The sequence below is a fragment of the Tyto alba genome, unplaced genomic scaffold (assembly GCF_018691265.1).
Source record: "Tyto alba isolate M040663 unplaced genomic scaffold, T.alba_DEE_v4.0 Super-Scaffold_1000006, whole genome shotgun sequence".
In the NCBI taxonomy this organism is placed as follows: domain Eukaryota; kingdom Metazoa; phylum Chordata; class Aves; order Strigiformes; family Tytonidae; genus Tyto; species Tyto alba.
The window spans coordinates 35,573,089-35,598,162 of NW_024881272.1; the positions used below are offsets into that span (position 1 = coordinate 35,573,089).

At 38.6% G+C, this 25,074-nt stretch overlaps 1 protein-coding gene across 1 annotated transcript in view; it reads left to right on the plus strand.

The window, feature by feature from the left end:
- The window catches only part of TNNI3K (TNNI3 interacting kinase), an 86,238-nt gene that overhangs the window by 16,078 nt on the left and 45,086 nt on the right, over nucleotides 1–25,074 (plus strand). The window contains exons 6-17 of the mRNA XM_042784752.1: nucleotides 6,227–6,325; nucleotides 7,814–7,952; nucleotides 15,415–15,559; nucleotides 15,649–15,753; nucleotides 16,409–16,503; nucleotides 17,136–17,285; nucleotides 18,472–18,558; nucleotides 19,015–19,071; nucleotides 20,111–20,203; nucleotides 20,288–20,345; nucleotides 20,461–20,655; nucleotides 21,004–21,108. Coding sequence (XP_042640686.1) covers nucleotides 6,227–6,325; nucleotides 7,814–7,952; nucleotides 15,415–15,559; nucleotides 15,649–15,753; nucleotides 16,409–16,503; nucleotides 17,136–17,285; nucleotides 18,472–18,558; nucleotides 19,015–19,071; nucleotides 20,111–20,203; nucleotides 20,288–20,345; nucleotides 20,461–20,655; nucleotides 21,004–21,108 — 1,328 coding nt within the window. The remainder of the gene's footprint in view (nucleotides 1–6,226; nucleotides 6,326–7,813; nucleotides 7,953–15,414; nucleotides 15,560–15,648; nucleotides 15,754–16,408; nucleotides 16,504–17,135; nucleotides 17,286–18,471; nucleotides 18,559–19,014; nucleotides 19,072–20,110; nucleotides 20,204–20,287; nucleotides 20,346–20,460; nucleotides 20,656–21,003; nucleotides 21,109–25,074) is intronic.

Genomic DNA, 25,074 nt, shown 5'->3' on the forward strand with positions numbered 1-25,074 from the left:
AGTCAGTCCCATTTTAGAGATTTAATTTACAAGTCATATGTTACTTCAGCATGTTTGTCACCTCCTGTCTTCACAGCTACTTTATTAGTAATAGGAGTATGTTCAAATGATTTAAGAAGCCTTGAAAAATTACAATTATGTGAGTCTGTTTAAATGGCTCACAAAGTCCTCATTTTCTTCTTTCATTCCCTGCATTTAATGCTAGTGCTGCATATTCCCAGCCCTGTCTTTTCTCTGACATGAATTTCTCAGACCTTTTCAGAATCATTCTAGAACCAGGAGTGCAGAAATGCTATTCACACATCAATAGACGTGACTAGACACACTGCAAGATCATGGGGAATCAAAGAGCCTCAGAATTTGCCTCTCTGTGATGATCCGACCAGTGCTGAAGAGGATTGGAAGTCATGTGTTTTCAATTTAATAGCTACCAACAAACTGTCCAGACTGAATGAAACAAAGGAAACCTTCTACAGACCACGGTGGGAGTACAAGGTGTCCAGCAAACACCGGTGAAAAAGCAATGAGTTCAGCTCAGTACAGGAGCTTACACTAACCTGATGATGCTAACTGGTCTGAAAACAGCAGCAGGCTTTGGCAACACTTTTCTCCAGCTGTACATTCTCCCCAAGAATGTCCTGTGCAGCAAGTTTCTGTGTGACCCATTTTTAAGCTAGAAGAAGTCGAAGTAGATGCAACATTTTAAAATTATAGTATTGTTAAATTTACAGAGATCTCTTCGCCCAAAACAGGGTTTTTTAGTAACATTGCATAAAGACATTTTAAATATTCTCTGTCTACCATCTACCAATATTGGCAAAATATATTAAAAAAAAAAAAATCCCATTATTTGGCTACCTTGTAACAAAAGCAATCCTGGGGAGACCATTACATTTCAAGACACCAGTACTTGCATCTTTCATTAATGATATATCTGTTACCTGTGTTAAGTCTGATTGGAACTGCTAAGATAAAGTAACATGCAAAAGCTTATTGCTGGTCTGATGTTTGTCCTCTTGTCTTACAGTAGAGCATATATTAAATGTTTCAGTAGACCTTTTCCTAAGAAAGACAATTGTACATTCATCAGCAAGTTGTATTTAAAACATTCAGAATCCCTTTTATCAGTCTGATATAGTTTGTTGTAAAATTCTTACAGATACACAGAGAGTTAGGAGTTGTAATAATTTAATGCAAAGACACTTTACAGGACATGACTGATCATATCTACATTTCTTAAACTGAACTAGGCAAATGCTTGCCACTAATCATATTTTTATTTTAATAGCTTAATTAATAAAGGAACTCAAAAAATCATGATAGATTTTTTAGATATTTCGGTGTAAGGCTATACAGAGTCTAGCAGTGGTGCAAAGGTGTTAATTGTTGAAGTTGTCTTCTCATTTAAATTTTACCTGCTAAAAAGTCAATAATCGTTAGTCTTATTTGCTTAGAAGATTTCTTATTACTTGTCCAAAACACAAAGTGCCTATGTAGTTTGTCTGAAGTTTTCTTTTGTTGACTCCTTCTAGCCTTCAGAGTAGCTTAATTAATTGTCTTTGAAGAGAACATAATTGACTTGAATGTTCCAAAAGCTTCATAAGCCTTTCATAAGAGAATTTTAAGAAAAATTAGCAAGTAAGAGTATTGTTGAAAATGATCAAAGTATTGTTTTAAATCAAAAACTCATTATGGAGGAAAAGGGGAGCAGTTGTCTCCCCCATTCTCCTGCCTGTGCCCCCGGGATCTCAGGCCAGGAAGCTGCCGGCTCACATTCAGCCGGTGGCCGAGCAGGGTCCTGGGGCCCTGGCCAGGGAGCTGCTCCCCGGCCAGGCTGCCCACAGCCTGTGCTCTCGCAGTGGAGGGGGTTCGGTTTGTCATTTTTGAACTTTTTATGGGTCGTGTTGGTCCATTCCTCCAGCCTGTCTGGGCCCCTCTGGACGGCAGGCCCTCCCTCAAGCGTACTGAGGACATAGTTTGATGTCCTCTGCCAAGGTGACGAGCGTGCACTCCAGTGTTGCCTCCAGGACCGTTGCTAAAGGTGTTAAAAAGGACAGGTCCCAGTAGAGACTCCTGTAGTACTCAACTTGATCCTAACCTCAAGGCAGAGTACGTTTTTTAACTGCTACCCTCCAATACCCATCATCTAACCACTTTTTCACCCAGCTGGTTTTGCACCTGTCCAGACCATAAGATCTCAGCTATGCTACAAGAATATTTGGGAGACAGTGTTGCAGACCACGCTGAAGTCAAAGTAAATGGCATCTACTGTTCTCCCCTCGCCCAAAAATCCAGTCAGTCTATCACAGAGGACAATCAGGTTGGTCAGGCAAGACTTACCTTGGCCGAGCTGTGCTGACTGTGCCCAGGCACACGGAGGCATTGAGAACTGCTCTCTCTGCAGCCTGAAAACTTCCCCTGCGACACAAGCTGCACCTTTAGTCACAGTGTGTCTCCTGATGATAAAAACCTTTTTTTTTTTGGTCTTTCTATAAGAATTCAAAGCTCTTTTTGCATCAGAAATTTTCCCCTTACTTTCTGAATTAATTTTATCCTTACACATCACTCCAGCATACCCACCTACTTGTAATGCCTATGATGATTTTCAGTGTTTTCTAAGATTCCTTTCTTCTTTCTTAGAAAGATAGCTTGTCTGTGAAACTATCAAGATTGTCTCTGTATCCCTCTCATCATTTACAGTTGAGTGGAGTTTGCTTATTATGACTCACAAAATTCTTTTTATCAGGAGATCACAAAGTAGCTAGCAAGTTTGCCATTTCTACAGTGTGGAAAAATGTGTCAAAATTCATCTAGTTTTATATTTATCATCAGAGGTGGATCCACATTGCTCAATACAGTTTTTTCATCTTGAAGATCCACCTTGAAGCTTGTAGATGAATCTAAATTTTTAATCCTATCTTCCAAATAGATTAAGGAGAATTGGAGTTGTGGTCACATCCCTGAGTGTGTTACAGCCTCACAGTTGCATGCCTAAATTAAAACCCAGCTGATCCAAAGAAGTTCCAACCATGTTCTTATAAAAGCTACAGGTCCAAACATCTCTTTTCAGAGCCAACAGCTACAACTTCAGTTTTATGACAGTAGTTTGCTGAAAGATATCTAAGATGAACCACTTGAAAACCACCAAGCCATTAAATCAAAGACTAGTTGGATCTGTTCTCCCCACCTCTGGTCCACCAAGCTACTAGTACCCTGCAGATTGTCTGGACATGGGATGCACAGTGGAGGGAGTCCATTGTATTAACCAACCAGTAGCTGAGCATGTTCTTTATTTACTACCTGAACTCATTAACACTCATCCACTGAGTGCATGTGCGAAGGTGTTACAGAGCTGTTCTTCAGCTGATATAACCATAGGCAGCTTCTCTCAAGACCTCAGGGGATCTTTCGTATGATTTTTTTTATGGAGTCGACCTCTTCTTCGAGGTCCATAGCAAAAGGATGCACAGCAAAAGGAAATCAACACACATGAGATTTAGAAAGGGAAATTCTGGCTGTATATAAAGAGGGAAAGGGGATCATAATGAGAGTCATGCAGCACTGAAAGCTTTTCAGACAAGATGCAGAACCTCCATCCTTGGAAGTAATCAAAATTCAACTGAACAAGGCCCTGAGCAACCCGATCTTCGAAATTAGTCCTTGCTTTGATAAAGAGGGTGGACCAGACACCTCCAGAGGACACATCTAACCTAAATCATTCTATGATTCATTCCCTCTGTTTCTTTCAAATGTGAACTGTACTTTCCCTGAGGGCTGACCAGCCTGAAGGCAGCTTTGCAGAAATGGACCTAGGAGATCTGGTCAACAAGAAGTTAAATACGAACTAGCGATGTGCCTTTGCAGTAAAAGACATCCTGGGCTGCCTTAGGAAGAGTGCTGCCAGCGGGCTGAGGGGGGTGATCGTTCTCCTCTGTTCAGCGCTGTGAGGGGGTGCCTGGAGCACTGTGTCCAGTGAGGGAGTCCTGGAGAGACGTGGACATCCTGGAGTGAGTCCAGAAAAGGACTATGAAGACAGTTCATGGATTGGAGCACCTGACATACAAGAAGAAGCTGACAGAGCTGGGATTGTTCAGGCTGGAACAGAGAAGGCTCTGGGGGGGAACTTATCAATATATAGAAATACCTGAGTGGGGGGTAGTAAAGAAGGGGGAGAGAGACTTTTCTCAGAGATGCCCAGTGACAGGGCGGATGGCAATGGGCATGAACTGAAATCCAGGAAATTCTATTTAAACAGAAGAAAAGGCTTTTTTTTTACCATGACACTGGAGCAGGTTTCCAGGCATGTTGTGGAGCCTCCATCCTCAGAGACCGGACAATATTACAAACTTGACTGGACATGGCCCTGAGAGGCCTGCTCTAGGAGACACTGCTGTGTGTCGGTACATTGGGCTGGGCAGTCTCCAGAGCTCCCTTCCAGCCTCAGAGGTTATGTGATTCTGTATTACCCACGGAGTCTGGCTGTGGCTGCTTGGGATGCTGTTCATCCCCGGGATTGACTTTACTCAGGAGTCCTCTCACTCCTGACAGCTCCCACCTTCTCCCCTGCCACATGCTCAGAGCTCACGTGTCTCTGGAGCACCACCACAGCAGCCAAAGACAAGCATCAGCATTTGTGATCTAACTTACAGATGATGCTCACTGATCGTCCCATTAACATCAGAATTGCATCTGTCCCTAACTAGTGTGCTCCCAGAATGCTTCTAGCATCTGGAAAATAGTATCAGGCAGGCATGGCCAACATTCCCCATCATCTGTGCTCAGACAGGTGCTGAAGAAAGGTTCCATAGGAACACAGCAATCCTTGCCTCCTCCAGCCTGTCTTTGGTAGAAGGGCTTAGTCCTTGCACCACTTAGGTGCCTCCTGTAGTGTGCTGGACCTGTTGAAACCCTTGGGTTCTGAAGAGACAGAGTTGGCCCTGCAGTCCTACTTCCAGAGGAGGCTTAAAGCTGATACCGCAGTGAAATGGTTAAAACTAATGGGAAATAAACACACTTTAATATGTCAGGGAAGGGGCCTTACACAGGAAATGTATTCAGGCAGTCACATGGAAAAAAATGTATTTCAATTTAAATTGTGTAAAGAAATAATCCCTTTACACTAATGTTGCTTGGTAACAGGTTTTCGTTCTCTGAGTACTTGAGAATGACATGGATTTGAATGACTGGCCCCATTGTTGCGTGTGTGAAATGATGTGGTGGTTTCCGCCTAGATAACAGTTGACAGAAATGTGCATCATCGCAGGTAGCATTAATTGGCATCATCAGTGGGAGTCTCAGTGGGGACATAGGGGCATAAATAGGGTAGCAGAGAAGCTGGACATTTACCCTTCTCTGTTATTTCTTCCGATTGCCAGGGAACAATTTCCCAGTTGCTCACTGTACTGTGAGTGAATCACCATCCAGCATCTTTCATCATCATTAGACTCAAAAATTAACATTCATCGAGATTATATGTAGAACTACTCAAATAATCGGTGGTACAAGCCCCTTAGCGTGCAAAAGACTCCCTTGCGCTTCAAAAAAATTAGCAGCCCTCAGGCTTCAGTATATAATCCAAAGTGGTCTCATTCAGGCCTCTATTTTGACAGCTGTTCAGAAAGCCAGTGTTTGATAATTCATATCTGTCCAGGAAAACGTTGACCTCCTGAAAGACCAAAAAAGTGGAAATTTGAAAGAAAACACTTAGGGTTATTTATTGAAACCAAAAGGTTATTATTGTTTAAAATACAAAGAACTCTTTACACACTGGGGGAATTATGCTTGAGGATTTACCTTCACATATTTACATTTAAAAGGATCTTTCATTTCAGTGTGGTTTTTTACTTCTAAAAACTCTGATATGTTTACTGCTCTTTGTTCATAATGGTTAAGGGAAAATTAAAGGTTATTCTGAGAAAATCCAGAAAGTAATTTCTGTGCCTCTTACTTCATAAATTAGCTTTTTTACTGGCAAACAGATTTTCAAGCATATTTATAAAGCATCAGTGACATTCAGTGTTCAGTTAAAGTATTGTAAGTTAATTGCTTTTTACATGTCATGTGCAGTTCTTCACATTTATTTTCTTTTTTGCTTGCTTGGGACTTTTTGTTTTTTTTTTAAAAAAAAAAAAAAACCTGGTGATATAAGGTTTTGAAATGTTCTTTTACTATCTGACCACATATATATAGTGCTTCTAATGGGAATTTTCTGTTTGTTTCCTCCTAGGCTGTTGATATTCTTTTGCAGCATGGAGCTTATGTGAATGTTCAGGATGCAGTTTTTTTCACCCCGTTGCATATTGCTGCCTATTATGGCCATGAACAGGTAACTAAATGGGGGCGTTTCAGGAAGCTGAGAAGTGGAACACTGAGGCAACTATGGGTTTAATGTTAGATACTTTTGCTTTAGATTCCAGAGGGCCCTACCATGAAAAGGCCTCATATACTGAAGTTACACTTCTAAATCAACCTCTGGATGCTCTAAGTCTGAATATCAACAGGAAATTTCTACATTTTAATCCTCTGTGCTAGACCCCAGCAAAAACTGATGTCTTCCCCTCTAGACCTCTCGAAACAGAAGATTGTCTAGCTAGCTTTGAGAACCTATAAACAGACTTGGACCAAGAGGCATATTATAGTTCATTTGATGTTTATTCATCCCACCCTTCAGAGATTGCATAAGGAATGTGACTATGCTTTCTTAAACTTCTCCAAAGAAGTGAATATCACTTCCCAGACATAATTAAGTGTCAATTCTATTGGTTTTCCTTGGAATTCACAAACTAAATTGTGGCCACTTTAAAGTTAATGGAAAAAATTATAATTTAGAGAGCAGGATTTTGCATGAGGTGCTGTGCACATCACAGGGCCAACTGTGCTTGCTTCATTCGCACAGATCACGGACTTATTGAAACATAAGCTGAAGTTCTGAGCAAAGCTGGCATCGAACCTCCCAGTTCTCTTTCTTTTACTGAACTATAATTGACACGGTTAATCTAGCAGTTCAGTCATCTGCCCTGAATAGTTCTTTTATGTGAAATGTAATAATGGGTCTATTTTGGCTTCTGTGAGTCATTCGCTATACCTTTCTTTGGCTAAAAGCATGTATTTGGGGATATTTTCAAGTTTCAAAGGATGACCTCTATGCAGAGCGTATTTTTCATTCCAGTGACATGTTACTTCTAGTGCATTGAGGAGTTGTTGTAGCAAAAGCTTTTGAAAGAACAGAGTCCAGATGCACAGATGATTGAAAATGCTCTCCTGTGGCTGAGTCACAGCAAGGGTGTGAACCATGGATGTGTTCCCAAGGTGCTTCTTTTCACATATATGCACCTCATCATCCAGTAACATTAAGAAACTCCTTGCATGTTGGGATGAGAGATTAGTTTGCTTATTTGCCATAAGCCACTTCTGAACAAATAGTCACAGTCTTGTGAGATTGTGCTAAAATCTCCTATGGTGCTCTTGTGATAAGAGACACCGTTCAGAAAGGAAGCTCAGGCTCTGGCATTTGTGGAATTTGAAGGAATTTGCTTTGTTATACTGACTAGTCAGTTAAACACATACATGTGTCTTGTGTCTAGCTTTTTACCATACATAACATTTTAGAGAATGAATGAGTATTTACATATGAGAATTTTAATATTTTTACAGATGTGTAACTTAAAAATTAGTTTTCTATTGAATCTCCTCTCCCTGTTTTAACTTCAGAGAAGTGCCCACATACAGTATTACGCAATGCAATATTCTGTCTAATTTTGTCAAAAAATTTATTTTCATGTGATATTTTAATTAGCCTTAATGAAATATTTAGGTGACCCACCTCTTACTAAAGTTCGGAGCTGATGTGAATGCAAGTGGTGAAGTTGGAGACAGACCTCTCCATTTGGCTTCTGCCAAAGGCTTTCTCAACATAACAAAGCTCTTGATGGAAGAGGGAAGCAAAGCTGATGGTAAGAAAAGATATCTTAAAAAATCAACTTCAACATTGTATTTTATAGACAGAGTCGGGCCTTGAATCTTGAATTTAGCTTGAATTTATAAGAAAAACACACACTCTGTGTGTGTTTGTGTACCATCTTTGGGCAACTGAAACAAAAAAATAGCAGTTGGAGTTTTCTTCACTTCTTAAGTATGTTTGGTTTGTTATCTCACATGCATTCTGTTTCCATTAATAAGTGAGAGGTGAACAACAGCAGCAGGAAACAGAATTAAGATTAATACACTGAGGTAGCTTACTATTGAGTCATTCATCCAATCAGAGAACACGTGACCATGTGATATGTGTTTCCAATCAAAATTACTTAATATATAGTGAACTCCTGGTGAATGAGATACAGATGAAGGATTTTAAGTCAAAATTATACAGCAAGTAATTTAAAATAGTTCAGATGAAAAATTGAAATGGTTCACAAACAATTCCACAGAAAATTGAATCGCTTTAGCACATGCCTTATTATGCTTCACAAGCTTCATATAGTTCATTGTGGGACACTTTCCATAAGAGAAAACATGTGTGTGAGAGTTGCAATGGGTTGGACAGATACAAAAGTCTATTAGCATGCTTTAGTATTCCACGAAAGGTAGGAACCTGCTCATTCTTTTTACAGGTGATCTCACACTGATGCCAGTAAGACTATAACATTACAGTTCAGTGCTATATATTTTGCATGTGCTGCAATTTAATATATTTTCCACTGTAATTAATATTGGCATGGAACTAGCAATACTGCTGATTGCTTACACTTGCTCTTTTGCTCCCTCTCCTTATGCTGTTTCAGTAATGTCTGAGTAATGTTTCAGGCACAAAACATATCACACTCCAGCCTTACTTTTCCACTGTTGTGACACTTGCATCAGAGACATGTACACTTGTGGCTACATCATACGAAGTCTGACAAATGTTAAAACTTAGAGGTCAAATTTTATGCATATTATGATTATTAATGCAGATATTCCTAAATATTTAACATCATTACAATTATTTGGAAATTCCTTTCTTATCCCCAGAATAAGAGAAAGAGAAGTACATTGCTTGCCAAAGTGCTGCTCTTCAATACATCTTTGGACTACATAATTACTCTTGTTAACTTATATACAAGGTAAAATCTTGGTCCCCTTGAAGTCTAGGGCAAAATTTCCATTAATTTCAGCGGGGTTAGGATTTTGCCTAGGGATATCACGATTTGATCTTGGAAAAGCAGAACTGGAAAAACAAGAAAGAAAGAAACAAAGCATTTCCTGCAAGAATCCCGCATGTTATAGAAAGAACAAGAAGTTATCAATGTTCTTCAGTTTCTGCTTCTTGATCTAGTATCCTAATTGATGTTCCATTCCAGTCTATGCACACAGCTACTCATGAACTAAAGCAACAGAGCAAAACAGAGGAGGGTTAAGCAGGGACGCTGTACAGCCACATTTGAAAAGCATGTTAAATCGCCAGGATCAGTTCTTTCTTCATCTCACCTGGCCCAGTCCACCCGCTCGTGGGCTTCGGGAGAGGACAGTCAAGTGGTCGTTCTGCACAAGTTCTGTGTTCTCAAGCTACAGCCTTTGGCACTGACTCTGTAAAGCCCCAACATTCCTTAACAACTGTCAAAGCAGGAACAAGAGCCCATGGGGCTCCTGCCTCGCCCAGTAGTGCCAAAAGCAGCAGCATTCATGTACCCCTCTTCCTACACTGCTAGTGGCACAAAGACTGCATTTCTCCACAGTTTCCTCTTCTTTGCTAGATTTTAACAGTATAAATTTACCATATTCTCTGTGAGTCTTGCCTACAGTACACACATCCTACTCACACAGTAAAAAAAGTGGTGTGCACGGAACTGATATAATTATAATAAAGAGGGGATGTTCAGTCACCATAAAAAGGCAGTGGGAGCTTCACTATCAGATAGTTTATTCCAAAGGCAAAAGAATCTGGGAGATAGTTTCAGATTCTTTTCTTCAAAATCAGATCTTCAGCACTGGAAAAAGAAAAAGGAGACTGGAAGCAGGAAGCCTTTTACTCCCAAAGCAGCACAGTTTGAAACTTGGTATAAACACAGTAGTAAGGAGGAACAATTCTTAAATGACTAGGAATGAAAGTAATTGGTGAAATAACCTGAAGAAATGTTGGCAGTATCCTGTGCAGACCAGTAACTGGTGTCATAAACTTAAACCATTTCCTTTAACATAACCTGACTTGTTGATCAGCTCTGAGGCCATGGCAACTAAAGAAAAACAGTGGCCGAATCAGACTGAAAAGGTCAAAATACTGCTGAATATCATGACATTCTCAGTCTAACAATAGCCAAAGTTCTTCTTCAATCCAACCACAATATGTAAGAAAAAACATATAAAAGGAATGTATTGCCCATGTACCTATCATCACAAATGTTCATATTTTACACATGCATGTATATGAAACCAGTATGTTACAAGTACAGTCAGTTCTCCAGATGCTAATCTCATAATTTGTTTCAACATAAAACTGTAGAGAAGGACTAAGTAAATTCTGCGTATTTTTGGAAATCATATAAGGTCTTTCAAGCACATTTCTTGAGGAATTGATCAGATTCCTTTAAGCTCCAAATTAATTTTGAGATCATTATTATATCTCAAAGACCAGCACACCATTACAAGCTGCTACCACTTAGAATACCTTAACTATCCTGAGATTTTTACAAACTCAGCAGGGAATTTCTCATTTCTGTTTTTAACAATTTCTATGTCCTTCTTCCCTTTTTCACCTCTTCCAAATTCCTAAAGATTTTTTTGCATTACTGAGTCAATATGATTGCTACCAACTTACATATTTATTCTGTCAGGAAATTCAGTTTTATATTTTAGAATATCCACGTGGTAGAATGTAGCACTAATTGGGGTACAAAGTATCACTTCATAATTTTTGATTCATTCCTGTAATCTTGTAGAATTTTTTATAGCATAATTTTAATAAACAAAACAAAGATAGTTTTTTCTTCTTAAAGTAGAAAAGGAAGTTCATTACAATAAGAAAATATCAGTATTCCTAAATAACTATTCTCTTTCCTCATTTCACTGAACTGAACTCCTTTTGCCTCCTTCTTGGTTTTCTTGTAGCTCCACTATACTCACACTCACACCTGACTTTTCTCTATACAGGGGTATTTTATAGAGAATGAATATTCAGCAACACCTTAGACCCAGATGACTTGCTGGTTTCAGCAGGTCCCTGGTCATGGTCTTGACTCTGAGAGGTCTGTTAAGCAGCTGAGCCCTCTAGGTAATCAGAAGGGTACATCTTTGGGTCTCGGGAGGGCTGACTTCTGAACCAAGAAGTCCAAAACATCTAATTATTTGTTGTTTCTCACTCTCACCTGCCACTTACATGAAGGAAGGTAAACTTGATTACTGCAAATAAAGAGCTGTGGTTTTCTTCTGTTGCTGTGTAATCAGCTGGCCTGACTGTATGGCCACACTTCTGCTGGTGCCCCAACACTCCAGCAGAAAAATGAATGGGCAAATGAGAGGTGGGGGTTTGTCGTGAGAATGGGGTAATGGTAATTTAAAGTCGTCAGTCTGTTCCACTCTTCTTTTATGTTCCATTCCTTTGAAATCAGAAAGGGCCTGGAAATAATTGCTTCTCAAATGATTGAATGTTGAAGTAGGACTTCTAATGTAGATGCTTGCATGACTTCAAAAACTGTTCCTTTCAAAATGAAACAAAAAATTTATATTTAAAAAATTGTTTTATAGTCTGATGGGGTTATCTAAGAAACAGAATATCTACAGACTCAGAGAACTAGTTTCCTGGTGGCCAGAAAACAAACATTTCCTTTGCTTCACATAAGCTAAATGCTCTTTTTCATTATTCTTCAAACCGGTGGTTCTGGAGGTTCCTTCCAGCGACCACATGCTATAAAATAAATTCCTCATCCTTATAATGCCTATGGCCTTTTAATAAAGTTTGTCTGCTTTCAGGACTACAGAGCTGCCTAGAGTTGCAGGTCCTCATTTTTCAAATATCTTTGAAAGTCACTGTCACCTCTGCCAAATACAATCAATTTGAAATTTAAAAGCAAAGTTTGATATTAAAAATCCAGACACATTCAGTCATACTTCTCTGAATATTAAACAATTATCACTCACTGGCACTTGGGCAATTTCCCTTATTTTTTTAAAAACAGACTTGCATTTTCTTTTTTTCAAGCTCTTAATTACTTTATTGGTTTCACCTGTTACTTTCAACCTATGTAATGTCTCAGCACTAAGAATAATTTCTACAGTACTCCATTTTGTTCCAGATAAAAACTTAGCATGTGCTCATTTTTACTGTTTACTTGTAAGGCAACCTCAATTTTTGGTTTCTGACTGCCATGACAGTTGTACTCTCTATCCACAGTTTAATTTAAAATTACTTTAAAATCTCAATTTGAAGAACTCTCCTATACTCTTCTTATGTAATTTCTGAATCAATATGATGTGCTTTTTTGCCATAACTCTCTTCTAAAGTGCTTTTGACTGGTTTTGCTTTCTTTTGACTCGAACTTCTTCTTTTTAAGACAATATACCAGTTTACCTTTCATGTTTCATTTAAAAACCAAAAAGTTATCAATTAAAACGAAAATCATCATCCCATGTTGTAGTTATGTATCCTTCCAAAGGCAAAGGAAATGACTTGCAAGTATTTGGCATCGTTTCCAACTGCATAAACAAAGAAGATATATGTTTCCTTCCTTGTTCCACCTTACACCTTGTTCTGTTGTACAAGCTCATGGCCCTGAGACCCCTGATGTCCTTCAGGCCATTCTGCTGGTACATATTCTAAAACGCTGACATTTATTATGATAAAACTTTGACATTTATTCCCCTCTTATTTATTGCATTTCAGAATGAATCTGTGTCTGGCACCACATCATAATAAAAAATAAAGGCTAACATGTCACATGAATCTATAAAGTAAAGAATTATTTTAGAATAGAGAAATAAAACAGTTTTCTTTACTCCTTTTAATACAAGACTGCTAGGAGGGTTAATGGGAGCAGTTAATGAAATTTGCAGGCCACAAGCTTAATATAAGTTACAGGAATTCCTTTTTTCTTCTATTGATTTTTGGCCTGAAATTCATCTTTGGAAATAGCTGTCACTAGACATCAGTGAAGCTATAAATTCAGCTCATTTTAAAGGACTGTCCATTTCTGTGACCGTTCAGTATTTCTTCAGAAGGGTTTTTAAACAGGGATTTATTTTAATTTTCCTTGCTCCTTATGGTCACAGAAAATCAAGAGAAGGCAGAACCTCAGAATGTGTTTCATTTACCCTTTGTCCCAAGGAGGCTCAGCTATAAGAAAGAATTGTACCTGAGAGATGTTTGTCAAAGTTGTGCTTAAAAGCCTGTGTAGTACCAGTTTGGACACCTCTAATGGACAGATTATTCCTTAGTAGTTTATTAATTTCTTGTAAACTGTCTCAAAGATCTGGTGCTCCACTGAAATGTTGCCCAAAGTTGACTGAATTTATCAGCTCCATCAATTATAGTTGTTCTATCTTTAAACATAGAAAGAAATATACTAAGAATCACATAAATACATGCTCTCTTTTAAAAATTAATAAAAACCTTTTTTGGATAATGAAACCAGCATTTATATGTCTCTGTACCAGTGGAGAACCCTGCCTAGAGCCTTGTCCAATCTCTTCTTTGCTGCCTATTTGATAGATCAAGAGTGAGCCATGGAAGCTGTATCCGTAGCTGTTGCAGGCATGCCTAAGAAGGTTCCCAGGTGCTGGAATACAATTGCCTCCTCTGGAAACAGGCAGAAGGGTCCCTGGCACGATTATGTGGTCCAGGATAACTGGCAGTCTCAAACAGGTCCCACCTGTGGGTCAAGGACCTTCCAGGGGCAGCTCCCCAGTAGGCAGGTTGCATGTAACTGCCCTTAAAATCGTTCGCCACTATTGGTAGATACCAGCAGCTCTGAGATGCTTGGCCTCGAGGCCAGGAAGGTTCCCAGCCATCTCTGTGTTATTAGTACCCATGCAGACAGAGTCTCACACTGGTCACTTGATAATAACTATTCTCAAGAGTTTTGAGGTTTATGTTGTTCTATTACAGAAACATTTTTAAATAGAAGTTCATGATAAAAAGGGTGTAATATTAGTGTTTGTTATACTAAAATAACAACAGTCAAATTAGCTGGTTTCAGAAATGTGAATCTGCTTCTGCATGCTAACTGAAACCACACTTTTTTCTAACAGATCACATGCCGATAGGTTCCCAAGTGCTTTGCTGAACTGCCCAAAACTTCAAAAAGAATCTTGGTCTTACCGAAAGCCAGTTGAAGCAAGGAATTTTTTAAAATTCCCTCATTGCTTGCTAATATTGTCTATCCTACAACAGCCTTACTATTGCACCCAAAATGTTTGAAAAGACGATACAAGAATTGGTCTTCAGAAATTTTGAAAAAAAATACCTTTACTGTATATATTTTTATAAGTTGTGTGCTACATACACGATGCATGATTTTCTGACATAAAGCCCTGGAAGGGCAAATCTCTTATACAGAACAAGAGCTTTGTACCACACACTGCTTGTTTCCCATGTGAAATTATATTGAACAAACAGAGATAAACACCATACCCACACAACAATAATATACTATGTCTCCAATGTTGCCCATTCTTTTATATAGCTTCATGTTATGTCAAAGAATACTCCCATCCTCTTAAATATGTGAAGCTCAATGTCATCCTCACAGGTGAAAGGAGACATTGAGCAAAATGAAAACATTGGAAATCCAGATGTTTGAGTTAATTCTCCTCTTCCTTTCTTGCCTTTTCTGTATTCATATTTTAATAGTGACGACGAAAAATATGTTAAATTTCTTTTTTTGTCACTGTATAACTATATCAAGAATCCTTGATCCTGCTACTCAAGGAAGCTAACATAAACCTTAAAACCAACTGGCTTTTCCTTTCCTAAGAGCAACAATGAAGTATGTTTCTTCCTAGCATTTGTAATTAATAACTATTGTTCCATGCATTTGGAATAGCTCAGTGGATTGCTTTCTTACATATAGTAACTACTTATTTTGGGTTTGCCTCACATCGTAATATACTGACAGCAATTGCTCTGTCTAAGGGTCATATACAACTCGTGATTCAGTCATGGAAAGCTACATCAAAACATTCAATGTATCTGCTACTGGAAGAAAGCAATTATACCCCAAGTCCAAAAAATCGTCTTGACAGTGTACTAAAGATGGCAGTGAGTAATGTAGTTTTGATATATGAAAGCTCACAGAAATTTTAATTTTAAAGAAACAGGACCATAAATATTTTAGCAGGAGTTTTCAAAACATGTAGGCACAACACATAAAACATCACTAAATATCCAAAACAAGCTATGTTAAGTATAAAATACTTTCTTTGGTCTCTTTCTGGGTCAAATGGCAGTGAATGCTCAGGACAATGAAGATCACGTTCCTCTGCACTTCTGCTGCCGATTTGGACACCATGAAATTGTAAAGTTCCTACTGCAGAGCAGCTTTGAAGTTCAGCCCCATGTGGTGAACATCTATGGAGACACACCTTTACACCTGTGAGTCACGTGGAGGGGCTGTTTTACATGGTTTGGGCCTCCTTAGAAAGCTGGTGTCGTTAACAACTCTTTACTGACTTCATCTTCAGTGCGTGTTACAGTGGCAAGTTTGAAGTTGTCAAGGAAATAATTCAGCTCTCAGGAACAGAAAGTCTCACTAAGGAAAATATATTCAGTGAAACGGCTTTCCACAGGTGAGATGTTTAAGGCACCATTATCAATGAAATTCCACTTACACATGCACGCAATAAAACACCCCAAATTATCAATGTCTCGCCAACAGCCAGATGAGGAAAAAAGCTAGCAGTGAGCCCGACACAGATGTTAAGCTTGCAACTTGAGATACAGTAGAGGACATGAAGAGGTAGAACCAGACAGTGAATGGGGAGAGAGCAAGCGAGAGAGCAGGGGGTGGGAAAGGCCTCAGGTTCATCAGCATTTGGGTGAATAACAGTTTCTCTTTCTGCCCAGGAAAGCTGAGCTTAGGGATCCTGTTCTGCCTAGGAACCTGCTGGAGTCTAGATATTCTAAATCAGAAATACCTCAGAACACAGTTTGGTCATGATGCTATAAGCTTGTAAAGTGTTATTTAAGAGGCACCGTGAAAAATAAACTGTATTAATTTTGCATAATTGTGCAAAATTAATTTACACAACAGTAGTTAGAGTGTTTCTGAAAGAACAGAAATTAGCATGTTTTGGTAGATTAATCATGCCTTTGCACATTTCTAAAGTTCTTTTATTCCATTACTACATTCTAACTTCTGTGTAATTACTTCCAAATTTTTGGCTACCCAAAGTACTTGTCCTTTTATGGACTATAGCATTCACTTTCCCTTTATTTTTGCAGTGCTTGCACCTATGGAAAGAACATAGAACTTGTAAAATTTCTTCTTGACCAGAACATTGTAAGCATCAATCACCAGGGAAGGGATGGACACACAGGTAACATCATCATCCTTACTGTGTGTAAGTGCATATACCAGCACCAAAAAATTTGGAAGCCATACATACTCAGGATTTGCAGGGTCATTCCCATGGCAATCTGAAGACCAACATCCAACTACCTTTCAGACAGACCCCTGCTTCTTTGAAATGTGTTTACAGGCAGGCATAGGAGTGATGAGCTCAGTGAGGATGTGTCAAGCTCGTTAGCTTGCATGAGAGTAACAAAACCTGATGTAAGCTGATTCTCCCATACTTAGGCTTCTAATTAGTTTTAAGACTTGGGCCCAAATATTATTCAATTAGGGACCAGGCACATAGGATACAGCCTCTGCAGGGCTGCACACCTCCATGTCTCTACTACAGGCAACAAACAAAAGAGCCTTCTTTGTTTCTACTTGCTTTTGCTCGCATACAAAGGTGTTAAATGTGATTTGAAGGTGATAGAGTAAATGCTGACATGTTGTGTAGCAGGCAATAGATTGGTTCTTGCAGCATAAATATTTTATTTTCACCTATTGCCTCGGGTATTTTTTTTTATAATATATTCCTTAATCTAGGAAATCAATTTGCTGCAAGTCCTATTATGATGTTCTGACAGTTGTGCTTACCGTGCTTCTCTGATGTTCTAGGATTACACTGTGCTTGCTACCATGGTCATATTCGACTTGTACAGTTTTTACTGGACAATGGAGCCGATATGAATCTTGTAGCTTGTGATCCCAGCAGATCCAGTGGAGAAAAGGATGAGCAGACCTGTTTGATGTGGGCTTACGAGAAAGGTATTTCAATTTTCTAGTTTCTGCTACAAAATCCATAGGAACAGTAGAGGAAGGAGAGAACAGCACAGGGAGGAGAGAACACTACAAAAATAACCCCCTCAGGCCCTGTAGACTAAGAGCTCTCACCATCTGCTTTCCAGTTCCTGGCACGAAGGGTTATAAAAACCAGCCCTTTTATTTATCTTCTCAGATACTCTGTTAAACATCAGCTTAATTCATCACAAACTCAAGGATGGGAGTATTTACATGCTGCTAAAATACAAAACATACAGCCTGTTCAGAAAAGGCTATTTCTCCCTCTGGTATGTGCATGAGTTATAATTTTATTACTGAAGGAGGCATTACAAGGAGCGATGAATCAGTCAGTAATCTTAAATTCTTGCAAGTACAGATCAAAGCGAGGCATTTTCCATGGCTCCTGTTTACTGTCCTACGTGTACAGCAGTGCGACAGTTTTCTATCCTGTTTCTGACTCCATGACTTCTGGGATATTCCCCTCTCCTCCAAAAGCATTGCAGCACCATTTATTATGAGAATGTAATATAGCAAAATAATATAGCCGTAATATAGCAAAACTACAGATTTCAAAGGCTTTTCAAAAACCTGATATTGGCAAAATACTCTGTATGAAGTTACTGAGGGAAAACTCACATTTAAAAGGTTTAGAAAATAATTTTGAACACGGCCAAGCAGACCTTTGTGCATCAAACATCTGAGTTAGCATGTTGCACACACACCGCTCTCTTCTGGTTCCTTGCAAGGCAGAACGGTGAGTACAGCAGCTGCCTACAGCAACATAGTGCACAAATTTTGTCTGGTTTAGGTCACCAAAACTGACATCCTTTCAGGCTCTGGTTTTCCTTGTAAGGCTTATTGAAGACTATTGTTATCTTCCATTTTAGGATTTCTGTAGCAGGGTTTCTTCTATTGCCTTATATCACATTTTAGTATTAGGGGTGGACTCACGAGAATAACATGCTTGGTTTTATTGATAGGTATTTCCCTACATTTCTGTAGTATGTTTCAGGTCAGAGCCACTGTATCATTATTTATGTGTTTTATAGGCACACTGTACCTTTTTTTAAAAAAAAACCTTCTGGTTTTGTATAAATCAACTAAAAAAAAAAAAAAAAGTCTGTTGAGTTTACCTGCAAATCCTTATATTTCCTCTTTCTTTCTTTCTTAGGTCACGATGCCATTGTGACCCTTCTGAAGCACTATAAGAGGCCTCAGGATGAATCGCCCTGTAATGAATACTCACAGCCTGGAGGAGGTATAGTCTGAGAAATCACTTTATTCTCTAACTGAAGGGACTGATCCAAAGACAGCTGAAGTCTCTGGAAATGTTCCACGGAAGTCAGGGAGCCTTGGGTCAGTTCTGTCTGGCACAAAGACAATTAGTGTCATGAGAATCGCCATTTTCCAGGTACCCTCTATTTATGTCAAAACTCTTCCTTTATCTTAAAATAGAGTTGTCACTTCATATTACTCACTGGAAAGAAAAGCTAAAAGCTGTGAGGTGAAGATCAATCCCTAGCAATCATTACTCATAGCTTTTCACATCCTTAATACCTTGTTTAGCTATTCTTTTTGTGTTGTTTAGCTCTGATGTGTATTTTCACCCATTTATTATTCATTCTTTAAGCCATCATTGTCTCATTAATTTATCAGTACAGATGCTTATATTGTCTTTGAATTCCATAAAATTCATTCTGGTTTTCTATTTCAGATGGTTCTTATGTGTCAATTCCATCCCCACTAGGAAGGATTAAAAGCATGACTAAAGGTATTTTCAGTGGCAAGAGAAAACTTGAACTTCTATGGTCTTTTTATCCAAGGTGTTTGTCAGCATAAACTTACTATGTTGGATTCATTATTCCTGGAATTTTTGTTGTTCAGAAATATAATGATGTGCATGAGCAGCAGCTATATTTCCCTAGGATAATTTTAGGAAACAATATACTTAGCTTTGTTGCTCAGCATCATTTCAATTCCTGTATTTATCTTATTTTCATTTACCTTAAAAAATACATTTCTTTTTATTTCCTTGGAGAAAAGGATGTGATTGGGAATTAGTACTAAGGAAATACAAGCATATCCATGAATGTAAACAAATATAATATTGAATTTCACTGTAAAATGCCTGGATTTTCGTTACTAGAAAAATTCTGTCCAAAAATAATTTGTGTTAATCTGAAACACATATAGTTAAAACATTCAGGTGAAGATTTGTACTTTAATATATTTCATTTTTTGTGGTGCTTTCAATTTTCCACTTCAAATATTCACTATGGATATAATCAAAGTCTTACATCCTTTACATAGCAGCATTTAAATGTTCCATTTAGAAATATTCTGATGAACTTTATAGTAATAAACCAAAAATATCAACAAGGTAGAGATGTTTGCTAACTAAATTAAGTTGCAGAATTTAGATTCCACATGTCAGTAAAGAGTCAGTCAGGTCTGGAATACCATCCCCTGACTTAGTAATGAGTACTAGGTATACAGGAAAAAAGGGACTAATTCTCCCTGTAAAGAATTTTATGCAACCATCACATGATACGGGTGGAATAAGCTTATGGGACAGTGTTCATCGGTGATGGGATTTTAAAGCCAAGACAGCCCAAGGCAGCTGTAGCATTGCGAGTATTTATCTCTTACTGGGGCTGCTGAAAGAAAAGGCAAGAGGATTACCAGTTAACCAATTCACAGAAGGAAAATCAGCTTTTACCGTGCAACGGTTTTGTGAAGTTGAATGCTTACATTCTGGCCTTCCCCATGACCCCACATTTTACAAACAGGATAAGTCTTCTCTTTTGCAGAAAAGGCAGATGTTCTTCTCCTCCGTGCTGGTTTGCCGTCACATTTCCATCTTCAGCTCTCTGAAATAGAATTCCATGAGATTATCGGCTCAGGTACCAGAATAAGAATGCAACCATTTTAAATTTCTGATGTTCATGATAAATATCTTTGTACTTATTTATTTTAAACCATTTTAGGGTCTTTTGGAAAAGTATATAAGGGGCGATGCAGGAACAAAATTGTTGCAATCAAACGGTAAGTTTATCAGACTTTTCCATCTTGTTTGGTTAATGACCTAGATTGAAGTATTAAACCCCCCCATATTTTATTATATTTTTGCCTTATTGTTGTCTCCTGTGCAAATTCTAAGCTATCGAGCCAACACCTACTGCTCCAAATCTGATGTGGACATGTTCTGCCGTGAAGTTTCCATTCTCTGCCGACTGAATCACCCCTGTGTCATCCAGTTTGTGGGAGCTTGCTTAGATGACCCAAGCCAGTTTGCTATAGTCACTCAGTATATTTCTGGAGGATCGCTCTTCTCCCTGCTTCATGAACAGAAGAGGTATTCTGCTCCTTCTCTGCTCGGGCTTGGGGTACATAATGTGGAAGTCTAGTAAATCCATGCTGATGCAAATGTTACTCATTTCAGTATAAAACAGTAGAGAAAGGAACACACTAGAAAAATATTAGCTTTGATTCAGATTATTGTGTGTACAAGGCCAATTAAGAAGTAATCACAAGATAGTTATTGTCATTATTTTATATTACATATGTTCATATATCAATTATATAACATTATTTTGCATTTAAAACAAGGATAAATGTTTCATGATTTACAGAGAAGAATAATTTACAGATAGTTTTTGTCTGTTTATTAACTTTGAGTATTTTTTTTTTTTTCAAAATACAGAACTCTTGATCTGCAGTCTAAATTAATCATTGCTGTAGATGTTGCCAAAGGCATGGAGTACCTCCACAATCTCACGCAACCAATCATACATCGTGATTTGAACAGGTAAGATTCTTTCTTTTTCCCCAAAATTCAGGGAGTACAAAGCCTCAAAGGCACGGCAGTGGTCTGCAGTCTCACCTGTTCTGTCAGACTCTCGCAAGGGCGCGGAATCTCGTTAACACTGATGGAGGAAGGTCTGCTTGAATCAGCTGGATGGGGGGATCGCAGCACAATGCTTCCACATTCACTGGAGGTTTTAATACATTTTGGTCGAATGTCAACAGGTAGCAGTCAGCTTCATGCTCATAATAATTTAACTGACAGATATCTTATCTGGAATTTTCAAAATATTTATACCCTATTTGCATACATTAGTCCGGTGGGATAGCCTTTTTACAATCTATGCTATCTAGTCTATTTGCCCAGTATAATTTTTTTAATCCAAAACATTAATTCATTTCACCTACTTTTGTTCCTCTAAGAATTAAATGCCTGATGTAAGCTAGTCTCTAGTCCTCCTAAAATTTTACACAAATTGCTACAAGTCCTATTTGCTGAACTGTCATTGTCATTGAAGGGTGCAACTGCTAAAAAACAGCATTTTCTCACATTAATGTTCAATGTTTCTTAGAAGCAGGAAACATCTTCTCTACTGAGCAGAATTTTTTGTGTGTCATATCTACATCAGAAATCACTCAGACTAGCCATTCTGCACTTACTTCTGCTTTGGAAGTGGACTAACCAAAATTATCTATAGTTATATTTAAAGAAAAACAACTAGACAAAGAAAGTTAGTGCTGAATAGCTGTTGCACTTTTCAGTCGCAGTAGTTTGTGTGGAAACAGCTCCTTCATATGTACAAGCACTGTGGCAAGAAAGCTTCCACAGAAAAGATTTTTTTAAAAATATTTTTAAAGTGAGTTACAAAATGGGTTTTCTTCAGTGTCAGATACAGACCTCTTCATTTTCCAGTAGCTTAACTAGTTGTTTTTTTTAAAAAAAATATACAGAAATGTTCATTTTTTTTTTGTATCTCAAGTGACTGGTCCTATAAAGTTGTGGTAATACAATAAATAACATTTTCCTGCATCTTGTTATAAATTTTCATTTCCTTGTGACACTGATAGCTACAGTGAAATATTCCTTGTGAAAGACACTCATTCTTTTGGAAAAAGGAGATGAGTTTTTCCCTTTGCTGAGCAAAGAAGCAAAATGAGTGTGAGACTATGACCAGTTCAGGGTTCAGGGTATGAAATTCTGAAAAGAATAGGAGGCAGCAGCAATTTTCTGGACATTGTTGTTGGCATCCCCAAGAGAACAGCATGGCTTGCACACAGGAAAGATTCTGTTTGCTTGCTCCGAGCGTACCTGCAGTGACAGGTCTCCAAAGGGCACCTGTGAAGGGAGGGACCCCACGGGTAGTATTTATCCTTTATAAACGGGAGGTTTCTTGGCATTTGAAGCATCACAGAGTGTGTGCGTGTGTAGCACCAGTCACAGGGGTGCAAGCTGAAGCCCACCAAGCTCAGTGTCCTGCCTCTGACAGTGGCCCATGGTGACACATTTGAGAGCCAGGCATGTATACAATGATAATGTCTCTAACTCTCTCTCAGTGCCCAAGAACTTTGGGTTCAAAAGGGTATTTTCAAAAATGAGTGCCTGCTCCTGAAGTCATTTTTTAAATGAAAGAATAACTCTATTTGTGGTTACAAAAGAAAAAATATCCTTGCAGACGGAAGAAGGAAATCAGATCACTAACGCAAAAGAAACTGCACATTTCTTTATTTTAGTCTGAAAAGTGCAGTCTAAAATTGATATCACTTCAAGCCAATCTTCTGGGATTTATGTGCCCTAGGGTAGCACTATTGGCACAAATTGTGCTTTATACTCTGACCACAAATTTTAGCACACTTTGCTATATTTGTCTACTCCAAAGTTTGAGTGCATCCATCTGCTCATGTTAAAACTGCTACAAACACATAAAAATGGCCACTGTTAACCATTGCCAATTGCGTATCAAATGACTTTATTTAAATGAGCAGATATGGTGTTTCCGTATGATATGGTAAAAGCATCTCTTGACTAAGAGCTAAAATCTAGTGCACGACTGTGTGCTCATTCCATTTGTTAGGTGGCAACTGAGTAGAAACACTCAATCCTTTGTGTATGCAGAGAAAAATCTGTTCTTGCTGTTCTAGCTATGAAAATAGTCTCATGATGTGCAGATTTCAGTGAAAAGTGGGGAGATACCTAACTTTATTGAATTGTGAGATTTTAGACAAAAATGTTCCTTCTGCTAAAGACAAAACATGATTCTTAGTTCTGCTAGCCTTTGAATGCAAAGGCACATCATTCGAGCTGGGGATGGCTGGGCTCCCTCTCACACAGTGTAGCTGTGCACTGCTTTGAACAAACCACTTTCTGCCTTTGACTGTCATCTCTTCTGCCTTTACAAGGCATGCCTCGTAAATCCTGAGTATTGAGATGGACATTCACCTCTTCAATTTTGGCCCAAGTCAGGATGGCAAAGTTTCTAACTAGGTACTTTCACCCTTTTGGCATATTGATCTTAACCCATCTTGTATGACAAGGCCTGGGTTAAGAGCAAAGAGAAACTATTGGTATTACAGACTTTCAGTATATTAAATTGTGAGGAAAGGCTTGGCACAAGACAGAGCTTTTCTACATTAACCTTTCTTTCTCAAAAAAAAAAAAAAAAAAAAAAAAAAAAGCTGTTGATAGGACCAACATGGCTCTACCACTCCTAGAGGCTTTTGCAAATATTACGGAAAAAAGCTGTTTAGGTCAGATACTAGTAAGTATCCATTTTTTAAAGTATAAGGTGGATTGACTGAGATTTGCTGTGCAGAAAACAACCTGCATATCGACCTACAAAAAAGACAGGCTGGAAGAAGGTCTTCTTACTACCCCATTTTTCTTTTTCCATGGCCGTACTTGCCTCGTTTCTCCAGTGCGTACTATCCATGCCCGCCACCTCTTGTCCTCCTGCTTACAGTCAAGTCTCTCTTCTCCTCACTCCATGGGCTCTGATTCCATTCATCCTCCACTTTCTCACTGAGTCTCCTTCATAAACCCTTCACAGGCCCCGTGTGGGCTACCCAACTGTGGAGCTCAGGGGGAGATGCTTTCTTCTGAAGCTGTAGCTCTTGCCCCAGTCATGGTGCAAGCCAAGATCCCCGTGTCTCAATGCTGCACTCTGTGCTACTGGTTTAGGACAGCAAAGATCCAGACCTTACGGTTCAGCTTTATGCCTCGTCACTACTGGCTGTTAGAAAAATAGTTCTGCAGCTGAAGGATTTTAAATAATGTTTTCCACAAAAGAAAAGCCAAACCAGTATCTCACTAGAGAGCCAAAAAGCATATCACTGCCTCACAGAACTTTTACCAGATCGTATTTGTGAGGGTCAAAAGATAATTTGCTCTAAGGACATCAGCGTGGTTGATGTGTGGTGCTGAGAGTAGCTGAACTTCTGAAACTTTTTAGTGTGAGAGCAGAAGTCATGTTTTCAGCGTGAGTCCCCGTCAGCCCACAGGCACAATTACTAGATGAAAATCTTTATGACAACTTAAGGGAAAGACCAAGAGTGAAATTCTGTGTTAAGTTTTGCCAGTGGCTTCACAGGAGCCTCAAAATTTTCACATAGCTTTGTGACTCTCTTTGTGAGTTCTGAAATCTAATGCAATGCACATAATGCATTAAATAAATCTGCAATATGGCTTGACAGAACAGAGAAGAAAATTAATCTTTCATGTCTCTACCATGGAAAAGGGGTTATTCTTCTATTTTGAGAATAATTGGGAGTTTTATTTTGCTTTCCAGTTCTGGAAAAAGAAGTTCTGACAGCTATCAGCAATGGTGGCATGTATCAGCTTATTACTACTTATACCATGGTGAGGGATTGTAGCCACAATGATTACAGCACTTTAATAAAAAAGAGACCATTTTAGTAGCAATTTAATTTAAGCCGTAACAGCTGAACATGGTTGGACCAAGCCTTTGAGCAACTA